This window comes from Urocampus carinirostris, chromosome 14 (genome assembly GCF_059441175.1).
Source record: "Urocampus carinirostris isolate Australia breed hairy pipefish chromosome 14, RoL_Ucar_1.0, whole genome shotgun sequence".
Classification (NCBI taxonomy): domain Eukaryota; kingdom Metazoa; phylum Chordata; class Actinopteri; order Syngnathiformes; family Syngnathidae; genus Urocampus; species Urocampus carinirostris.
The window spans coordinates 5,695,117-5,710,298 of NC_142362.1; the positions used below are offsets into that span (position 1 = coordinate 5,695,117).

The window sequence follows — 15,182 nt, forward strand, 5'->3', positions numbered from 1 at the left end:
TCAGTGTGTGAGTGTGTATGGGTAAGTGTGAAGCATATTGTAAAGCGCTTTAGGAGGTCTTCATTGACATGAAAAGCGCTATATAAACGCAGAACATTTACATATTAAATTAATTGCAAGACACGCTGCGAAAAACACAAAGGAAGTCACAATCACCTACCTAAAAGGATGCAAAGGCTAAAATGGAACGCGCGCCGTACACAACAGCACATACACTTAACTCACGCAGTTTTTGATAATCGAAGCACCTAACCCGGACAAAACCGCCACAAGTCCCCTAGCGACACTCTAAGCAAAGCTATGCAGTCGCTATTTACTATAATCGCCGTCTGTTGTCTAAATTGTAACAAGTCTTTGTTGTCATCCAGTGACTTCACAAATCTAATCGGCCAACTTAGAGAATAAATATCTCCAGTCCCCCAGCGCGTGGAATATTTTGCAACTTATCTGCATGATTTTAGGGACACTACACGTTCTCCACGTTGCTCCATTTTTTGCACTATGATGACTATTTTTGCACCAAATGCATATTGCACAAACCCTAGGATACCAAACTGTATGTAACATCCTATATGCCGACATTTCTTCGGTCAATTTTGTGTAAATTATAACTATAACCTTATCCTCCTTGTTTTATAACCTTATCTTCTCTGTTCCTTTATCTTCTGGTTTTTTTTACCTCACTGTGAATGTGTGAAACTCCTTACCACCTTTAGAATTGTAGGTGACATATGAAAAGGCATTTCGATTTTTTCTCATGATCACACTATTTTTACTCACGGCGCCCCGTTACACAACATTGCAATAGAGCAGTATGGTAAGTTTAGCCAAAGAATGTTGTTGGTTGGATCCTGTTGTGCGTCTTGTGCAAATACAGCCTGGTGGTGCCCATCCCTCTTCAGGTCAACATATCTTTCCACCCAGTCTCGAACCGGGGACCTCTCGTGTGTTAATCTGGTACAATTAGTAAAAATAGTACGACGATGAGATCAATTGTAATGCCTTTTCCTATGTTATCTAGAATCGTAGTGGTCTAGGCCCAGTCTCATGCCCAATTTCGTTGTCACAATATGTTAACCCATTTTGTAACAATGACAATAAAGGTATATTCTATTCTATTCTCATCTCATCTCATTAGCCGTACCGCTTATCCTCATTAGGGTCGCGGGGGGCTGAAGCCCATCCCAGCCATCTCCGGACAGTGGGCAGGGGACACCCTGAACTGGTTGCCAGCCAATCGCAGGGCACACAGGGACAGACAACTCATTTGCTCACACCTAGGGACAATTTGGACCGGCCAATTCAACTGAAATGCATGTTTTTCTATTCTATTCTGTGCCTGATTAAAAAAAAAAAGGGTCTTATAATCCCTTTAAGTCTTTCATGTTTGCTCCTATGAAAAAAAATTCAAACTTGATCAAGTATTACCCTACATATCTTCGCACAAGCTTCCTTTTCCACAAAGAATGAAAAACCACCGATCACATCTGCCGACCCTAGGGATCATTTGCATAGAAATGAACCCCCCCACCCTCCGACACTTGAATGAATATCCGGGTGCAAATTTCAATCCAGCTCGGCCGGACAATGGCCAGGATTTCCAATTTGCTCCTTGAGGAACTTGCCGACAAAGCGCCACTCGAGATTACGGCTCGAGTGATTCCAATCTGCTCGGAAGAGTTACAGCCGACGTTCCCCGTAATTTTCCTTACGGGTCTGAGCGTTCGCACAAAGTGGGTGAGCAACGGCAATCGCAAGTGTGGCAACTGAGTCATTATCAAACATGTCCAAAATTTGACATCACGTTACTTTTTGCTGAGTTTCCCGCAATGCAAATTTTTTTTTCACTCATGAATGAATTGACTCATGTATTATTGCAAAGGTTGTACGGCCTACAAACGTCATTTGTTTTTACAATTCTTTCACAAGATTTCCATTTCTTTTTTTCCTGGTATCTTTTGTTGCATAATACTAATTTTTGGGGGCTTATTGAGTCGGTTGCACGATACGTAACTATATTTAATCACATTTTTTAGTGGAAGTACAATGTTGGCAACAAGATTCACTTGATACAATTGGAAATTATTTGAATGCAACACAAAATTTTTCGTCTTTTTCCCTGTTTTTTCTAAAAAAAAAATGTAATCCCCTTTTAAAGAAAAAATCATTGTGTATTTTTTCCTAGCTGTTACTTTTTTCTTTTTGTTCTCTATTTCCTTTTTTTTTCTTTGTTTCTTTCTTTTCTTTTTTTCTGATTTTTTTCTGAAATAATCCTTTTTTTCTTCCTTTCTCAGCTTTTCACTACTTTTTCATTTTGGTATTTTTTTTTTCTCTTTTGTTCTATTCCCCCTTCCTTTAAGTCATTTTGTGTATAATTTTACAAAATATTTGGTCATCCGGCAGGGTTGGGTAGGCTTACTTTAGCTGGATTACTTTCAATGACTTTTGGATGACTCCCATACCAAATATGCTAATAAAAGACAAAAGAAAATAAATATGAATAAAATTATGACTCACAACACGTGGTAAGCTTTCTCTCCTGGCTTTGATCTCTTTGATTTCAGCTAAAACCAACATCAAATGCAACAGAAACAAAATGAAAATAAATCCAAACAGCTTGCCAACATCCTTTTTGCCGTGCCATGTATTCCGTTACTCCCCAATCCTGCACAAAATTTAATAATTTTATTCTTATTTAGTTTCTTTTGTCTTTTATTAGCATATTTGGTATTGGAATAATCCAAAAGTAATTGAAAGTAATCCAGTTAAAGTAACCCTACCCAACCCTGCATATAGGGATGAAAGAAGCAAAAACAACCTGAAGAGCCGTTTAGGACCCAAAAGAGCCATTTCCTTTGAGTGAGCCGAGCCGAAGAAGCCGGTTCTCGAAGAACTTAAAACTCACACACGCAGTTTAGAGAGAGAACATTGCGCTGGCTAGATTTTCTTGTGCGCTGAGAATGTGCAGGCAGTGCGGGATTGCGCACACGCGCAGCTTAGAGGGAACACTGTTTACAGCGTTTCCCTCCCCCGGAATTTCCGGTTAAATGACACTTTTTCCCCCCTTTATAAATCTTGCGCCTGAAGAGAGTCAGACAAACCTCCGTGCGATTCGCGCAAAATGGTAAGCTGGGATATTTTTCTTTTTGAGATCCGCTTCAAGTCGCAGGGACGTGTTACAACATGGCAACCCGAGTGGGTTCGGGCCCCCGCAAGTCTGCACGGCGCCCCCTAAGGAGAAGGGGGCCGTTTGATGAACGGGGACTTACTGACAGAAAGGCAGGTTGGTGTCGGGGTCCAGGTGACACGTGCCTCCGTTGTAGCAATAGCCGTCACATAGTTGACAGCTCGGAGCGATTCGCCCGTTTGTGCAACTAAAAAAGGAAAGAACGACAGGTTGAAAAAGTACAACTTTCCAGTAATGGATTATGTGTTCGGTTATTGGAGCATGGAAACACATGTTGGGCTGGGGAGGGATGGGCACCACTAGACCGTACTTGCCCAAGACACACCACAGGACATAGTGCCTCTAGGACCCTGGTGCTTAAGGGATCCATGAATGCAAAGTTTTGTTCCACAGTCTAGTGGTTAGCATATTCGCCTAACACACGAAAGGTCCTCAGTTCGAGACCAAAACACATGTTGGTCTGGAGAGGGATGGGCGCCACTAGGCTGTACTTGCCCAAGACACACCACAGGAAATAGTGCCTCCAGGACCCTGGTGCGTAAGGGATCTGTGAATGTGAAGTTTTGGTCCGGGTGGTTAGCATATTCGCCCAACATGAGAAAGGTCCCCGGTTCGAGACCTAAACACATGTCAGCCTGGAGAGGGATGGGCGCCACCAGGCTGTACTTGCCCAAGACACACCACAGGAAATGGTGCCCCTACGAACCTAGTGTTTAAGAGATCCAACCAACCAATACTGGATTTGGATAGAGATCATTTCCATTCACTTGGTCGTAAAAAGCCGATTTCAGGCACGATAGTCATCAAACAACAATCTCCGTCGCTCGTTCCATCCCTTTATCGTAAATCTGAGCATCGAACCCGTGACGCCGGCAACTCTTGGCAGCGCCTGCTCACATTAGGCATAATAGCTGCAATTATTTAACGGGCGCGGTGACATCTGGGATTTGACAAAGGTATAAATAATGCAGAAGACGCGACGGGCGATAACTCACTTGCAAAGCACGTCGGCCGTCTCTTCGCTAATGAGGCAGGGGGCGCCGTGGCAACGGAGACATTTGTCCACTTCGCATTTGTTTCCTTCGTACCTGGCCGGGCAGACGCATTCCACGTAGCCGCTGCTGGATAGCGTGCATGCCTTGGACTTCACGCAGTAGTGGTGACAGATATCTGTTCCAGAGAGAGAATGGTGAGAAGAAGACAGTGGGAGGGAAAGGATTTAGTCAACCGCAGTGCTTCTGAAGGTCCTGGTGGACCGCCAGGGTTTCATCAACTTGTATCAATAAAAAATATTAAGGCGGCAAATAAGGATTATTCGAATAATCACTGGGCAGCACGGTGGGGCAGTGGTTACCGCGTGTGCGGCACAGTTCTGAGGTCTTGGGTTCAAATCCAGCCACCAACCTTCCTGTGCGGAGTTTGCAGGTTCTCCCTGTCCTTGTGTGGATTTCCTCCGGGCACTCCGGTTTCCTCCCACATTCCAAAAACATGCATGTCAGGTTAATTGACCGATCCTAATTGTCCCTAGGTATGAATGAGCGCGCGAATCGTCTGACAAGGTGTGCCCTCTGATTGGCTGGCAAGCGGTTGAGGGTGTCCCCTGCCCACTGCCAGGAGATGGCTGAGATGGGCTCCAGCACCCCCGCGACCCTACTGAGGATAAGCGGTACAGATAATGGATGGATGGATGAATAATCGCTGAATCTGTTGATTATTTTTCCGATTGATTGATGAATGAATGAATGAAAACAGTATTTCGAACATTGAAATAAAAACAGAACAAAAACAATAACTCAACAACAAAATAATGTTACATAATAACATGCTCCAGCACCCCCGCGACCCAACTGAGGATAAGCGGTGCAGATAATGGATGGATGGATCTTTGAAAAGGGGTAGTAAGAAGCAGATGCTTATTTACCCAACTCCTTCATCTTCCCTATTAAATACACCAATGATGATAACAACAATAGTAATAATATTTAGAACTAGACAATTCCCGCGGCAATTGTAAGAGTTGTGATTGATCTGGAAGATGATCCCGGTATGTATATATAACCCCAGTTGTTAGCATTATGAGTTAGCATAACGTTTTTAACTCAGATGTTTCTGTCATTTTTTACTTGGTTCTGTGGGGGGACTCCGCCACCCCACACCCCCCCAGTACTGGCAAGTTCATTTGAGATGGGCCCACAACCATTAGCAACAAGGATATGCCTTGTGGAGGTCTAAAAAAACACATTCATGTTAATAACGTAGTAATAACACTGTTATTACACGTTAGCATCACCTTCTAGCATGTATCCACTAGCATAACTCATCAACATGAGGCCATTAGCATAATTTTTACATATGAAGTCGTTAAAATATTGCCATTACCAACATTTTTAGCATGAAGAAGTTAGCATTTAGCCGTTGGCATCACTTTTTAGCATGTCTCCATTAGTTTAACTCATCAACATGAGGCCATTAGCATAATTTGTTTACAGCTAGCTTGCGCTAATACTTGGGCTGGCTGTGCCACAAGAGTCCAGGTCGGGCCAGAATTTTGGGTATATGAATCGATGGGGTACTCCAAAAAGTCTGGGAGGAGTTCCCCGTTAAATTCTTACTGTTAAAACGAATGCGTGGCATTGTGATTTTCTGGGTTTATAAAAATCTTACAGCCCTTTTCAAGATCATCCACGTGGTCTCTAGCAAAACTTGATCTCATTCTGTTTCTTACTGTTAAAGTATTACGAGACTCTTATCTTTGAAAGTGGTACAACTTTGCACTTCCCCCAATCTACTCTAAAGGCTTTTAATGGGACTTAATTATCCTTATCAGACGACATCTGGGGCACACTTGAATACATTTCACCCGTTGGGCAAAAAAAACAACGGAGGGACGCTAATGAGGCGCAGCCAAAATTGTTGGACCTACTTAACAATGATTACAAAGCAATGCGGAGAAAGGAAAATAAAATCATTAGCACTCCTGCACAAAAACAGCCTAGGCTAGTTTGATGTACAGTGAAGTTTTATTTACAAGACCAGCTCGGTGGCCTTGGGGGCATGGCGCCCGCCCCGAGACTGGAAGGTTGTGGTTCAAGCCTCAGCCGAGTCATACCTAAAACATTGGTACCCGTTGCCTCCCTGCTTGGCGTTCGGCATTAGGGGTTGGGGGGTTTGGTCCCCTAATGACTCCCAACACCTCAGTTGGGTTGAGCGAGGGGGCTGGGAATCCCCTCCTCTAAATCAATCTCCTAAAAAAGAGTCAGAAATGACTCTAGCCACCTCCCACTAGGGGGATATGGCTGTGGTATATATAATATATTTACAAGAAAAATCTCAGGCAGTCCCAGAGACTACCACTAGAGAGCGCTTAACACCAGCATCAGCATTCCGGTTTGCACATGTAAACTACTACAGCCCCCCCAAAAGAATGCTAGAAAAATGAGTGGGTGCACGTTCTTCTAAAGTTACAGTAACATTAATTTTAGGTGTACAGTAAGTACTTAAGTTATCAACAACAGCCTCTCGGTCTCATTCCTGTCACTTTCTGCCAATTGCTTCCCTTATTCATGGTTATGATTCCCATGGTACGCCATAATTAACCTATTTACTCACAGTAAGACTAGGATTTTTTTTAGAATAGAATAGAATAGAATATATTGTCATTGTTACAAAATGGGTTCACATATTGTGACAACGAAATTGGGCATGACACTCCAGTTTCACACATTCACAGTGAGGTAAAAAAGCCAAGAAGATAAAGGAACAGAGAAGATAAGGTTAGGTTTTACGATCAAATACAAATTACATTTAAATGCAAAGATATTCACTGGCTGAGCTGTGGGGCGAGGTCAATGCAACCTAGTAAAGAATGATGTTTACAGGAACAGCGGGGAATTGGGGCAAAGGGCTGATAAGATAATCAGCACTTCTCGACGCAGACGGCCCTGGTGACGTAGAAACGCTCGGGGATGTTTTGACCATTCCAGACATCGAGGTGAGGGGGCTTTCCTGGCACGCCCATGGGAGGAGCCGGCACACTAGCTTGCGGGGAAAAAACGTGGGCCGAGAGAAGGAAGTAAGGAAGAACGAGAGAGGGAGGCTTGACGGAGACTCGAGCGACACTAATTCGGCTAATTCAATGGAGTTCACCGAGTTAAATTATTTAAGAAATTAACGGAACGGATCAAGGGGCAGCACGGCGGCGCATTGGTTAGCGCGTGTGCGGCACAGTTCTGAGGTCATGGGTTGGAATCCAGCTACCAACCTTCCTGTGCGGAGTTTGCATGTTCTCCCCGTACTCGCGTGGGTCTCTTCCGGGCACTCCGGTTTCCTCCCACATTCCAAAAACATGCATGGCAAGTTAATTGGCCGGTCCAAATTGTCCCTAGGTGAGCGATTGGATGGTTGTCTGTCTCTGTGTGCCCTCTGATTGGCTGGCAAGCGGTTGAGGGTGTCCCCTGCCCACTGCCCGAAGATGGCTGGTATGGGCTCCAGCACCCCCGCGACCCTACTGAGGATAAGCGGTGCCGATAATGGATGGATGGATGGAACGGATCAAATCATTTTTAATGATTTCCTAAGGGGAAAATTCGCTCGAGGTACCACCGTATTGGGTTTTAAGGGCAAAGATGGGAAGTGTGGGACTTACGAAATGCGCATCTCTCCCCGGTGTATTCCGACAAACATCGGCAAACGGGCTGGTTGCCCCCGGTGACGTCGCACGTTCCACCGTTCAAACAGTAACCGTCGCAGATCCTCTTCTCGCAGAAAGGACCGGAGAAGCCCAGAGGGCAATGGCAAGTGGGCTTACCTAGATAAATGGAGACCAGAGAGAAGGGATTAGGAGGGGGGGAAACACGGTGAAGACTTGAAAGCTAATGCTGGATTTATTTGCGTTATAACGTGCATCGCAAGAGCGATTTTAGCTTCAGACCAGTGTTCCCTCTAAGCTGCGCGCGTGCAATTGCGCACTGCTGGCACATTCTCAGCGCACAAGAAATTCTAGCCAGCGCACAAAAATGAGGGCTCAAAATTACTAATTAAGAAACGACTTAAGTCAAAGTTATAGTGCATGAAGGTAAAAATGCACGGGTTCCCCTGACGTTGTGTCCTAAATGCGGTATTTTGAAGTCGAGTCGAAGTAGAACGAAGTTGAGTAAAGTTAGTAGAGAACCGGCTTCTTCGGCTCGGCTCACTAAAAAGGAACCGGCTCTTTCGGTCGCATAGATTTTTCTGGTCTCTTCTACTTGGCCAGGTAAAAAGAGGCGCTCAAATTGTGCCTGTCAGTCACGACTCAGGCAAACAGTTAGGGAGTGGCTATCATTATTAACTTCCGGTAGGGGCGCGCATAGATTTGGCCCTCTTTTCTGCTTGGCAGGCAGGACGCAGCAGCAGGCTAGGTAGAGAGAGGCACTAATACTGTGCCTGTCAGTCACAACTCTGGGGAAAGTTAAGGAGTGGGAGTCATTATTAGCTTCGGTAGGGATGCGCATAGATTTTGCCCCTTTTTCTGCTTGGCAGGCAGTACGCAGCAGCAGGCCGGGTAGAGAGAGGCGCTCAAATTCTGCCTGTCAGTCACGACTCAGGCAAACAGGGAGTGGCTGTCATCATTAACTTCCGTTAGGGGTGCGCATATATTTGGCCCTCTTTTCTGCTTGGCAGGCAGTACGCAGCAGCAGGCGAGGTAGAGAGAGGCGCTCAGATTGTGCTTGTCAGTCACGACTCAGGCAAACAGGGAGTGGCTGTCAGTATCAACTTTTCATAGGGGTACGTAAGGATTCGGCCCTCTTTTCTGCTTGGCAGGCAGGACGCAGCAGCAGGCCAGGTAGAGAGAAGCGCTCAAATTGTGCCTGTCAGTCACAACTCAGGGAAACACTTAGGGAATGGCTGTCATTATTAACTTCCGTTAGTGGTGCGCATATATTTGGCCCTCTTTTCTGCTTGGCAGGCAGGACGCAGCAGCAGCAGGCCAGGTAAAGGGAGACGCTAAAATTATGCCTGTTAGTCACGATTCATTCAAACACTTACGGAGTGGCTGTCAGTATCAACTTTTCATAGGGGTACGTAAGGATTTGGCCCTCTTTTCTGCTTGGCAGGCAGGACGCAGCAGCAGGCCAGGTAGAGAGAAGCGCTCAAATTGTGCCTGTCAGTCACAACTCAGGGAAACACTTAGGGAGTGGCTGTCATTTTCAACTTCTGTTGGGAGGGGGCGCATACATTTGGCCCTTTTTTCTGCTTGGCAGGCAGTGTGCATCAGCAGGCCAGGTACAGAGAAGTGCTAAAATTGTGCCTGTCAGTCTTGACTAAGGCAAACACTTACGGAGTGGCTGAGGGAAAGCAGAAAAGATAATTGTGGAGAGGCCAAGTATTGATCCCAGTACAATAGTATCGATCCAAACCAAGTACTTGGTCAGTATCAACAAAATCGATTTGGACCGATCCAATCACTACTACAGACCCACAGATGGATCTCCATGGTTGCCGTGACGATGATAGAACCACAACCGACAATAAACCGTTTTTTCTCACTGCCCTCTCGACGCAAACGTAAACAAAACGTCGGTAATTTCGGAAAAAAAAAAAAAGGCTTCATTACCATCGAGCCCTCGTTAGAAGTTCATTAGCCGAACGCGGAACAGGAAGGCGGCGCTACCTTGAAAGTAGAAATCAATCCCGGGCAACTTAAAGAGCGTTTAGAACGGAAAATTGACTTTGTAATTGTTTGAGGCTTTGTGGAAACTCGGCCGACCGTCGAGTGTGAAATGAATAGAAAAGCGCCGTCCTTTTAGTTTGCTCTCTTCTAAAATATGTCGGAAAACGAACCCATTGAAACGGGATCGGGGATTCGAACGTGGGACTTATTGCTTGCCGAGCAAAGTTTCTAGGTCACTCTTCTGGCTTGCGGTCAAGGGAAGAAAGAAAATCAATGTTTTTATGATTTATAGAACAACATATTTTTCGAAAACATCTTAATTTATTAGAACACTGTTTTTTCCTTTTATGCTTTCCTTTTTTTTATAGCTTTTTAAATCCCTTTTTCTTGCTTTATTATTCTATTTTCTCTTTATCCTTTTGTTTTTTCTTTTGTTTTTTGTAGCGTTTCTCTTGCTTTTTCCCATTTTTCTTATTTTCCTCATCTTCTTTTTCGCTTTTCCTTTTTCCCTTTTTTTCTTGCTTTAGTATTTTCTCCTTTGTTTCTCTACCTCTTCCTATTCTACTTCATTTTTTTCTAATTTTGTTAGTCTTTTTTCATTTTTTCAGACTCAGGTGGGCACTGACCATCCCTGCCCACCCCTGATAACGGCCCTGCCAGAGCCTCCACAGACTCTGCCGCTATGTTGCAAGTGACTCTAGCCATTCAGGGCTGTGGAATGCTCCTCCCCCTGAGATTGGATTTGCAACCTCAGTGGAAATCTTTAAACTAAGATTAAAACACACTTATATTCTAAAGCTTATGAATAACCTATATTTTATGTTGACAATAGCTGTGTGTTATTTGCCCTCATGTAGGTTTTAGATCAGGGGATGGTGTCATAATACTCTGTGGTTTGCAATAATCTGTGGTCTGTGCAGCCCTTTGATTAAGGCCTATACAAATAAACCTGACTTGACTTGAGGTTTTTGAGTTTTCCCTTGCCCTCATGTAGGTTTTAGATCAGGGGATGGTGTCATAATAGTCTGTGGTTTGCAATAATCTGTGGTCTGTGCAGCCCTTTGAGACTCTTTGTGATTAAGGGTGTCACAAATAAACATGACTTGACTTGAGGTTTTTGAGTTTTCCCTTGCCCTCGTGTAGGTTTTAGATCAGGGGACGGTGTCATAATAGTCTGTGGTTTACAATAATCTGTGGTCTGTGCAGTCCTTTGAGGCTCTTTGTGATTAAGGGCGTCACAAATAAACTTTTCTTGACTTGAGGTTTTTGAGTTTTCCCTTGCCCTCGTGTAGGTTTTAGATCAGGGGACGGTGTCATAATAGTCTGTGGTTTGCAATAATTTGTGGTCTGTGCAGCCCTTCGAGACTCTTTGTGATTAAGGGTGTCACAAATAAACATGACTTGACTTGAGGTTTTTGAGTTTTCCCTTGCCCTCATGTTGGTTTTAGATCAGGGGACGGTGTCATAATAGTCTGTGGTTTACAATAATCTGTGGTCTGTGCAGCCCTTTGAGACTCTTTGTGATTAAAGGTGTCACAAATAAACATGACTTGACTTGAGGTTTTTGAGTTTTCCCTTGCCCTCGTGTAGGTTTTAGATCAGGGGACGGTGTCATAATAGTCTGTGGTTTACAATAATCTGTGGTCTGTGCAGTCCTTTGAGACTCTTTGTGATTAAGGGCGTCACAAATAAACTTTTCTTGACTTGAGGTTTTTGAGTTTTCCCTTGCCCTCATGTAGGTTTTAGATCAGGGGACGGTGTCATAATAGTCTGTGGTTTGCAATAATCTGTGGTCTGTGCAGCTCTTTGAGACTCTTTGTGATTAAGGGTGTCACAAATAAACATGACTTGACTACTGAAATGGCCTCCATAGTCACCAGACCTCAATACTATGGAGTATCTTTGGGATGATGTGGAACAGGGAATTCACAATCTGCGCTAACTGTCTGATGCCAATGCAATGCCGGGACGCGTCTGGCAATCATTTTACTATCAACTTGTGATTTTTTTTCTCCTGACAATCAAAACGTCAAACTGAAATCCAGTTTTGTGCAAAGCGGTTCTGCAAAAGTGCAGACCTCAGCTGCCACGGAATATAGAGACGTGATGGAACGGAAAGATCATTCGCTAGCTCGTCAAGCCGCCCAGATTTAAAATCCCTACGCAGACCATTCCCTAGAGTCCCAACCCTCAGCGCTACCACCTTGACTCTTTCTAGCCGACAGATGACAACTCCGGACTTTTCGTTTTGACGAGCCGATGTCGATTGAAGAAGCGTTTTCACGCGGCGGAAAGTCGCTTTGGGCTTACCCAACGGCGAGCCGGCGCAGGTTCCGCCGTTGAGGCAATAGTCGTTGCAGTGGTTGACCTGGCAGCGTTCGCCCGAGAAATCCGGCCAGCAGTAGCAGCGCCATTCTCCCTTTTCGTTGGCCAGGCATCGTCCTCCGTTTTCGCAGGGGGGACGGCACAGGTCGCCTTAGGAAACAACAATTAACGTGGTTTTCAGTAAGACACTTTAAAAGACACTTTGAAACAAGGCTCTCCAACCTTTTCAAGCTAAAATCGACTTTTTCTTGATAATAAGAGCAAAGGGCATATTTCAAAAATAGCTATTTAGCTAGATGCCTTAATAAATAGCTAAAAAAGTAGCTTTAGGGTGAAGGATTTTATACATTTGACTATAAAGGATTTTATATGATTGAATACAAGTTACATTTATTGAGTTTATTGCTGTAGTTATTTACTGACTGTGCCTTTATTCAATGAGCAGTGAAAGTTCAGGGCAGGCATGTTGTTTACAGAACGGGACGTACTGCTGAAGAGATAATCGGCACATCCAGAGGGAGGACGGCAGGCGTTGTTTTGAGAACAAGGCCCTGATGACGTAGAAACGCTCGGTGTTGTTTTGAGTGTTCCAGACATCGCGGCGCTCTTCTCCGAGATGGTGAAGCCCAGGGGGCTTTGTTGGCACGCCCATGGGAGGAGTCGGCGCGCCATTTTGCGGGGAGAAGATGACCAATAGGAGAGAGCTAAAGGTCTTTCAGAAGAGGGCTTCCCAGAGACTCCAAAGACACTAATTCAGCCGTTTTCGATGGAGTACACTTAGTTAAATTCTTAATGAAATTAAATCTGCCCCCGTGTGGAAATGTCGGCCTTCCTGTTCATCTTTTCCGTCAAAAAACGAGCGTGCATAAATTGTCGGGTGAATGTAGGTTGTGATTACTTAATGGAGTCAGATAACTAATTTGAACAATTTGGTAAACGGTACATTTTGATATGAATTCCCAACAATGGTTAGCTAGAAAGGTAAACAGCCAAATTTAGCTTGATAACTAGCATGTTCGCTATGTAACATAGATAACTTGCTAAATAGCTTAAATGGTAGTAAGATAGCTAGCTACAATGCTAAAAAGGTGGCCAGATACCGAAATAAAATAATTGCACATTTTTCGCTTTATACAATTTAGTTTGTTGTATTTCCTGTAAAATAAGTCAATAAAAAAAATTAATAAATTAATTTGTCTAATAAATGAAAAGATTCTCATTCTAGTCTCTTAATGAATTGCTTAAAAATAATTACCAATGCTTGAATAGATTTATTTGTCAACGAAACCCAAGAACTTTCCCCTTTATTTATGTCATTTTCTAAAATAACAGCGTATTATGTTATTACTGGGTTGTTACTCTGTTATTACCATGGTAACAGACTAAGTCAACCAATTAAGAATGATTTAACAAGAAAATCCCAAGAAAAGAAAAACTAAAAGAAAAAGACAGAACAAACAAAAAGCCAGGCAAAAACAAGGAAAAAAGAAAAGAAAGACAGTTTTTTGTTGTTGTGGTTATTTGGGGTTACCTGTAGCAGCAAGACAGCCAACAGTGAGGCTAATGTTATTTAAAATAAAAGCAAATTTCTCTACCTATAAATATTTTAAAACCTGGATGTTTATTTTAAAGTTCATTTCTTAAATCCGTTTAGCACATTCGCCTGACACGCGAAAGGTGCCCGGTTCGAGACCAGGTGCAAACATGTGTTAGCCTGGAGAGGGATGGGCGCCACCAGGTTGTACTTGCCCAAGACACACCACAGAAAATGGTGCCCCTGGGACCCTAGTGGTTAAGGGAACCACTGCAAAAAACACCCCCAAAGCATGATGCTACCACCCCCATGCTTCACAGTAGGGATGGTGTTCTTTAGATTGTACTAAAAATAAAATAAAATAAATCTACTTATAACCCTTATCGCATGTATATCTTCTTAGAAGGCAGTTAATGATACACTCAGTCCCTTCAGACATTCATATAAAGGTCCTCAAACTATCACCCCGCGGGTCGTATTCGGCCCCTGGGGCTGCGAGATCGAGATCCCTGTGCTACAATAGAAAAAGAATGAAATAGTTTTTGTGTTTGTAAGGTGGGCTTAGGGTACCTCCCCAAAAAGTGTGTATCTCTAAACCAGATGGTATCACGTTTCTGTTTCAAATATTGGTACCGCTCAAGGAGGCGTTTCTTTCTTTCTCTGTCTTTGTTCTGCCTAAATAAATGCAGTGTGGTGGGGGAGGGGCCCCCCAGAGATGGGAGTGCGACCAGTGTTCCCTCTAAGCTACGCGTGTGCGCAATTGCGCACTGCTCGTCCATTCTCGGCGCACAAGAAAATCTAGCCAGCGCACAAAAATGAGGGCTCAAAATTACTTATTAAGAAGCGACTTAAGTCAAAGTTACAGTGCATGAAGGTCAAAATACACGGGTTCCCCTGACGTTGTGTCCGAAATGCGGTATTTTGAAGTCGAGTCAAAGTCGAACGAAGTTGAGTAAAGTTAGTAGAGTATGTCGAGAACCGGCTTCTTCGGCTCGGCTCACTAAAAAGGAACCGGCTCTTTCGGGTCCTAAACGACTCTTCGGTTTGTTTTTGCTTCTTTAATCCCAACATGACCAAATATTAAGTAAAATGATGCACAAAATGACTTAAAGGAAGGGGGGAATAGAACAAAAAAGAAAAAAAATACCAAAATGAAAAAGTAGTGAAACGCTGAGAAAAAAAGAAACAAAAGGAAGAAAAAAAAGGAAAAATTTAGAAAAAAAGAAAAGAAAGAAATGTAGGATAAAAGTAAATAGAGAACAAAAAGAAAAAGTAACTTTAAAAAAAAAAGTAGAAAAAAAAAACAGGGAAAAAAGAAGAAAAAGTTTGTGTGGCATTCAAATAATTTCCAATGATATCAAGTGAATCTTGTTGCTAACATTGTACTTCCACTCAAAAATGTCATTAAATACAGTTCTGTATCTTACAACCGACTCAATAAGCCCCCAAAAATGTGAATATTATGCGACAAAATATATCAGGAAATA

The 15,182-nt window shown here is 43.5% G+C and overlaps 1 protein-coding gene and 1 long non-coding RNA gene across 3 annotated transcripts in view; one reads left to right on the forward strand and one right to left on the reverse strand.

Annotated features, from left to right (window-relative positions):
- LOC148352541 (uncharacterized) overlaps positions 1 to 15,182 on the forward strand; it is a 111,907-nt gene that overhangs the window by 85,816 nt on the left and 10,909 nt on the right. The gene's annotated exons all lie outside the window — the stretch shown is intronic.
- Positions 1 to 15,182, reverse strand: part of LOC148352542 (low-density lipoprotein receptor-related protein 1B-like) — a 583,719-nt gene that overhangs the window by 9,607 nt on the left and 558,930 nt on the right. The window contains exons 82-85 of the mRNA XM_088353080.1: positions 12,147 to 12,311; positions 7,833 to 7,994; positions 4,183 to 4,357; positions 3,270 to 3,374 (exon numbers count right to left, since the gene is read on the reverse strand). Coding sequence (XP_088209206.1) covers positions 3,270 to 3,374; positions 4,183 to 4,357; positions 7,833 to 7,994; positions 12,147 to 12,311 — 607 coding nt within the window. The remainder of the gene's footprint in view (positions 1 to 3,269; positions 3,375 to 4,182; positions 4,358 to 7,832; positions 7,995 to 12,146; positions 12,312 to 15,182) is intronic.